A 7,513-nucleotide genomic window follows, 5' to 3' on the forward strand; every position below is an offset into this window, starting at 1 on the left:
TGTGTGTGTGTGTGTGTGTGTGCATGCATGTCAGTGCATGTAGTAAGGCACCAAATGTCAGAGTTTTGATTTTTGTATGATCAGGAAGGTTTCTTAAATATATTTATGTCACCACCCGGTGGAATCAGGCTCTCGTCAATTTTGGGCATATGGTTATTGGTGTTATCTTAAAGCTTTTGTTCATCAGTTTTGCCTTTGATACAAAATACCCATCTATCTTGAACACAAATCGAGATATTAGCAATTGAAGGAGCCGGGGGTCACCTGATTCAAAATTAGTGAGAAAATGGCCTCTGAAGTATGGTGACTTCCTGAGCCTGAGAGTCCATGGAAACCGCAAATTTACATTTCCTAGGCCATTGATCAATAATGATTTCCAGTAAAATCCACACAGAAATGTGGTTTAATGCGGACATAAAAAGTGTTGAGCCACAAAAAAGGGCATAAAAATGTTGTTTTCTTCAATTTCATTATTTTGACAAGCATCTGATTTCACCACGATGCTACACGATTCAATGCTGAACACGACAGTAATTTAATTTTTCCTATATCTCATATAGTTTTTCATAATATTGCATATTTAGTGAGGCAGGGTAGGCTATTAAGATATACCATCCAGAAAACGGGCTTCAAAGACGGCACACTGTGAATACACCAAAATGACAGATGGGGTAAGGAAGAGGTGGCAAAAATTACCTGGTAGAGTCTGATGGGCAGGTGTTTGTAGGAGATGTGAGTCATGTTGGCCATCAGTTTGGTCACCAGCTCCTCATGGGTCTGTTGGTGAGATCAGTCGTGGTCAACATACCAGTCAGTGAAATCGGTCAGGGTCAACATAGCACCAAGAACCAACAAAGACCAACACATATCTACCATCTACCATTAGGCTGCTGCTATTAGCTATGTGTACTGCTGTTGATTTTGTAACTACTCATATCTATATCAGTATAACTTTCAAAATGTGAGATAAATTCCTACATGTGAATTGAGAGATGCACCTGGTGTGACATGTATTGTTTGTTGTCAGCTTCTATTTTTCTCTTCATATTGAAATTCTTTTATAAAAGTAATAAAAGATTTAAATTCTATGTATATCTACATGTGTTTTTACCACTTCTTTAAAGCCACAGAAAATTTCTCACAGGGTCAATATAGTATCATCTTAATAATAACAATATAGTAGGCATTTCAAAATAAAATAGAATTTTAAAAATTAGACAGCTGACATGTTTCCTGCATACTGGCTCATTCAATGTACCGGTACAACAATCCTTTCAAACACACACACACATGCACTAGTAATCTGACAAAAGAACACTTACACAAAAAGACAATCACTGAGGCTACTGATCACACTTGTTGTTGGAAGAAGAATCAAGCTAGATCTAGTTAGTAAAATATGACTTCAATCAATGTGTCTTCAGACCAGACTGAAATACAGCAGTAGACAAACTTACAGGCACCACACAATACTGGTGTTTGTGTCAACTCTCCACCTCCACCCCTAATTTACCCACCCCCCACCCATCGGACCCAGACAGTACTGGTGTTTGTGTCTGTCCTTGAGTATAAACAGCTACCCCCCCCCACTCCCACTCACCGGACCCAGACAGTACTGGTGTTTGTGTCTGTCCTTGAGTGTAAACAGCTCCGCACCGGCCGACACCCACCTGCCTGGACACACACAGAGGAAAATATACAAAACAGATTACACATCTGAATAAAACACCCTCTCTTATACATCATGAATAACACACTCTCTTACACATCTTGAATAACACATTAAAACCTATCCTCTTCATGTCAAATTTTTACCTCAGCCCTAAGTTCAGCCTGACCTAGTTCTTCTCCCGCTGACTGAAGTCACTTCCTGTTGGCAGGAGGAGCCGCGGTAGATGTTTGATCGGCAAGTAAGAGCAAATCACACCAAAGCGCCTGCCAACCACCTACTGATGTTCTTCATGAGACAGAAAGGCTACAAGCGTTACAAGCAAAGTCCACCTCCTGAGACAAGTGTGGAGCCTCCCCCAAGAGCCAAATCTCCCCCACAGCCACGTACTCAACCCAACATAGAGGGAGATGAAAGAATCAGAAGCCAAAAGACATGGGTTCAAATCTCAGTTCGTAACAAAACCCAACAACCTGACGAGGCAAGGAATACCTGACTGGTGCCACAGGGCCTCCGGTGCAAGCGTCGTCAAGGCAACCTTCTGCCCACCAATGGCCTCCATCTCTTGGTCCACCAGCCTCGTCAGTTTTTCCAGGGCCCGCAGTCCAAGGGGAAGTAAGTGAAAGCCGCCAGAGTGGCTCGGGGCGATAATGTCGTTATACAGCATCAGCTGTCGGGTGTGAGAAGATTTGGCATTGTATAAGTCACCACAAGTTGGAATCAGACGCTCTCCCATTTTTGAGCCTATTTATTGAGTTATGAATTGGCATCATCTTAGAGCTTGTGTATTTGTCATAGTACCCATCTATCTTGAATAGAAGTCGAGATATTTGGAATTGAAAAGGTGGTGGTTGCCCATCGTCAGAGGTAGAATTAGCAATAAATGGCTGCCAAAGTTTGGTGACTCCAAAAGCTTAAATGTCCCTGGAAACTAAAAATTTAAATTTTTGCACCACGGATCAACATTTTTTCAGTAAATTCCAAACAGGAATTTGCTTTAACATGTACATAAAAGGTGTTCAGTTAAATAAAATTAAATCATTAAAAACTGCATAACGGGTAGAAAAATGCCTTTTTCTCCTATTTCATTATTTTGATGAGTGCCTCATTTCAATGGCGCCAAACATGCAGCATCAACTGTGAGATTTGAAGAAAATGTTTGAGCGAACACGAAGAATGCTCTACTTCAACTCTTCCTCTCCCTTGCCATGTTCCTCACTGTGACCAAGACATTTTGGTAGCAAAATTTCCCTTTTTGACTTCAATCAGAAAGAAAATTATTTTTCCTTAGGTTTAGTCACAGAAATTTAAACATGATAGGTATCCAAATGTAGGAAATTAATTTTTTATTAGACAGTAATTTGAGCATAGAACAGTGGTTTGTGCGGGTAGAATAATCTGATCTAAAAAGAGATGAAGTATTTTTAGAGCCGAGACCTGCAGCTCACTGTAGGGACTGTGCAAATGAAAACACAGCAAGTAACTAAATCTTCAGTAGATGAAACAAAGGAAAAACAGGGGAGTCTAAGAAAAGATCTTATTTCATTATCATTTTCTCACAAAGTTTATAAGAAGAACTTGACAGCATGAATAAATGTTCCCTGAAACTTTCTCTCTAAACTTACAATGTGGTTTTTACTAGGATCACAACAGAACTGACAAGAACCTACACCTTCTCTCTCTCTCTCTAAACTTACCTTATGACTTTTACACGACAACCCCAGTTCATGCTCCTTTCTTTCTGACTTGGGTTTAGGCTGCGGTTTCCCAAAGGTCTGGAACAACCGGCTCACGTATCGCCGACAGCAGTAGGACGTCATTGTGTCTGAGACAGTGAAAGTACACGTTTAGCAATACTACACACACTAGCCTGTATATGAGACAGTGAAAGTAAGGAACAAGTTTAGCATTACAACATACACTCGTCTGTGTCTAAAGCTGAAAATCCATAGGCACGGATACTGAATGGCAGCGGAACGAAACTGGGACGAAATGAGCGGTGCGGTATCGCAAGAGGCAACTTCAATGTTTGAATCCACAGACACGGTATGGCACAGCAGGTTTGCGCCTTTTTTGCTTTGTTTCGATGCATTAGCAGCATGGAACCTACCCAGTCAAAACTGTCTACGTTCATGAAACAAGAGCGCCCACAATGCAATGTGGCATTTTCACCGAAATATTTAGGCACCATGCCCACATTTTGCTCTGTGGCAGCATCACTCCTGTGTTTGATTAAAAAAGTGCTGCCGTGGTACCGCAGAATTGCCGGTGCCGTTCCGTACTAATGGATTCAGACAACGACATTTTTCTGTTTGAGCCATCTGTACCATCCCGGTGTCATTCCGCTGCCGTACAGTTTCCCTGCCTATGGATTTCCAGCTTAAGATTGAAAGTAACAAGTTTAGCATTACTATACACACTAGTCTGTGTCTGAGACTGAAAGTAACAAGTTCAACTTTACCACACACACTAGTCTGTGTCTGAGACTATGAAAGTAACAAGTTTAGCATTATTACACACACACTAGTCTGTGTCTGAGACTGTGACACCCCCCCCCCCCCCCCCCCCCCGGGCAGTGCTACTGACTGAAGAGTCTTTAGGCCGTTCCCAAAGAGGGGAAATATATTAACATGTTCTTATGCACAGTAGAATTGTTGATGGGCTGATTTATCAATGCAATGTCATGCTCATACTGTGCCAGAACAGCATTGCTTTTTATTTCCTCATCCTTACAATTATCATTTTCCTCTATTTCTTTAGTATGTTTGTCACTCTTGTGAACTGCTATTTCTGGGGTGCCTTAATAGTCAAAGCAGACTTTGTGCTGTTGAGGCTAGAGAGATGAGCAGAGTAAGCCAGATTCCACGATTGGATTTCTCTGTTGACATCCACCCCTTGGCACTCATATATGACCTTTCATGTAGTTGCGAGAGCCGTAAAACTTTACAAAAACTAAACGGCTGTGAAAGTAACAAGTTAAACATTACTACACTCACACTAGTCTGTGTCTGAGAGTATGATAGTTACAAATTAAACATTACTACACACCCACTAGATCTAGTCTGCGACTGAGATTATGAAAGTAACAAGTTTAGCATTACTACACATACTATTCTGTGCCAAAGGAAAAGTATTTTCACTGTAGTCCTCAGAAACCTAAATCTACAAGACCACTGGATTTTCTTCAGTTTTGCCTGTTTTTTTATATTTAAGAGGTTACTCGAAAAAAAGAAGAAAAAAAGTTGGGGACTTCTGTCTTCTCATTTGATTTAGAATCTACCGCGGTTTTTGGATTTTATGTTCTGTTTTTGTTTTTTGTTTTAGTAAGAGTTTTACAGTACTTGCAACACAGTGACAATAAGGTATAGAGCCTAAGTGCCAAAGATTAGAGGTGTTACAAGCGAGTACAGTGGGTGTCGCATTCAACGAGGTTGCCGGGACCGACTTGTTGTACTCTTTGGATTCGACCTCTCGTTGAATGTGACTGAGGCTAAAGTAAAGAAAGGAGACCAGTTATTATATTACACGATGTACCAATACCAGTAATTAAAACAGTTGTTCCCCCTGATGACGAAAATCTCAAACAGCATCATTGTGCCCGTGTTTGAGCTGTGTTCTGACCGTCATTTCTGCATTAAAAAAATATTTTTCTTTATTTTTACCGGAACACTTCTCGAGTGGAAACATACCCTCTCACATCGAGGCCTAGATCTACATAAAGTGAAGGCGGGAGCTTGGATATTTACTGATATGGGGAAGAAAAGAAAATTGAAAAAAATGAAGGTCTTTATCTAGACCTACCCATCCAGAGTTCGTCCAGTTTCAAACAGCCCGCATCGCGTTCCCACCCATCCCCCCTCATCCCTACTATAGGCTAACCCTCGCCCATCCTCTTGGCTTTGGAGCTCATGTTACAAGGCACATTAGATTTAGCAATACAATGTGTTAGGAATCGAGGATGGGCCTTGCGCTTCGCGTGAGATGGAGAGAAAGGACAAAAAATCTTCGCTTTTGGGGCCGCTAATTGCTTTTATTTGGTTAATGAATGCATTCGTTGAATGCGGCACCCACTGTAACAAACACAAAATAGGAGGAGAGATCAGGACAATAGATGTTTGATAGGAAAGAAGGAACAAACCACACCAGAGCACCTGCCAACCACTCACATGTTCGGTTTATTACGAGGACATCCCTGCCACTGTATGAGTCAGAAGCCAAAACTTGTAACACAGCACAACAGCGAATAAATTTAATAATCTAACACTAACGGATCATAGGTTACACTTGCCCTCTATTTTACTATTAAACTATTATTATACTATAGTCTAAAGCGATTGTAAAGATTCCCGCGTTTAATTCCGATGTGCGTTTTTCATACCCTCAGGCATATTTCGCTTTGGTCCCTAACCCTAGGTTGGGGTTAGGGTTAAGGTTAGGGTTAGGGTTAGGGTTAGGGTTAGGGTTAGGCGTTAGGGCCAGGGTTAGGGTTAGGGTTACTCCGGTTAGGGTTAAGGTTAGGGACCAAAGCGAAATATGCCTGAGGTATGAAAAACGCACATCGGAATTAAATGCGGGAATCTTAACAATCGCCTAGTCTAGATCTATAGTCAGATCTAATCTACAGTACAGTCTACATGATAATCATGGTCATGATTATAACATGATTCATCTCCATAATAAGCTCAGACGGTGACAGTGACAGACAGAACAAGAAGTACACACGACTAGAAAGTTAGGCCTACTTATCTACATTTCTAGATCTTTTCTAGTCTGCACTTAGATCTAGATCTAGATCTGGATCTAATTTTAAAGACTTAATAAACAGAACACCTTAGCTAACTAGATCTAGTAGATCTAGTAGTAGTAGTAGTTTATCTCTGTTCCGGCTGGACCGGTCACAAACCCTCAAAGTTGTTAAGAAGTAGACGATAGACGAGAGTCACCTCCCATGTCCTACTTCTTCACTGTGTTGAGATCAACAAAAATACTATTGAGGTTGCCAGATCCTAGAAAATGCGAGTTACTAAACAGTTTCGTCAGTAAATTAAACTACCACCACGTTCCGATTCTTCTGTCAGACTGCTCTAAAACATCTCCGCATTGGGAAGCTGCCCAATCGATAGAAATGACTGTCTATTCATGGATTTTATTAGTGAGCGGTGAACTTTAGAAACTTGTGTCAGAATAATTGTTTGTGGTAATTGGAAAGTAGGTCTATAATATTATTTGAAAGAGCAGTTAGTTACAAAATCAAAATAGGTTATACAACTGCAAAAACTCTCGTACACATATCATGTTGATAATGCATCAAGGATGTTGAGTTGGAGTAGAAGAAAGAAAACTATTTACTTCATACAGACTTTTGTGTTTTTCTGACATGTTCACAAAAACGTATAAATATGTAGTAGTATCTGGACTTACAAAGACCTTACATTTGTTGAGTCAGTTGAGATATAGATCTGGACTACTTCTTTGTAAAACTTGATGAATTTTCATCCATCGAAAACAAAACATGTATGCATATTATTATTATTATTATTATTTTTATTATTATTATTATTATTTTTATTATTATTATTTTGTCTCAAGTGCACCTTAAAGGACCTTGACTTTAGACCTCTACAGCGGCGTAATTAGTTCGACTATTCCGTGTTTGCGTTCGACCTTCTCGAAATTTTCTTACAAAGATAGATCTAAAGAAGAAAAAAAACCCAGGACCCAGGCACAGTTCCACGGATGCGTGATTTCGAGTCTTCAGTGTACGACGTATCCGTGTTATACTGTAATATGTTGATTAAACAACAACATGATAGTGTTATGACAACAAATAATAATGAGGTATTG

At 40.2% G+C, this 7,513-nt stretch overlaps 1 protein-coding gene across 1 annotated transcript in view; it reads right to left on the reverse strand.

Annotated features, from left to right (window-relative positions):
* Positions 1-6,601, reverse strand: part of LOC101850028 (probable proline--tRNA ligase, mitochondrial) — a gene marked incomplete in the record, with an annotated part of 15,585 nt that extends 8,984 nt beyond the window's left edge. Inside the window, 6 exon segments of the mRNA XM_013086413.2 lie at positions 697-777; positions 1,601-1,674; positions 2,162-2,339; positions 3,367-3,494; positions 5,836-5,867; positions 6,500-6,601. Of these exon segments, the coding sequence (XP_012941867.1) occupies positions 697-777; positions 1,601-1,674; positions 2,162-2,339; positions 3,367-3,489 (456 nt within the window).
* Positions 6,602-7,513: the final 912 nt, after the last annotated feature.

The sequence above is a fragment of the Aplysia californica genome, unplaced genomic scaffold, assembly GCF_000002075.1.
Source record: "Aplysia californica isolate F4 #8 unplaced genomic scaffold, AplCal3.0 scaffold00464, whole genome shotgun sequence".
NCBI classification, from domain to species: Eukaryota; Metazoa; Mollusca; class Gastropoda; order Aplysiida; family Aplysiidae; genus Aplysia; species Aplysia californica.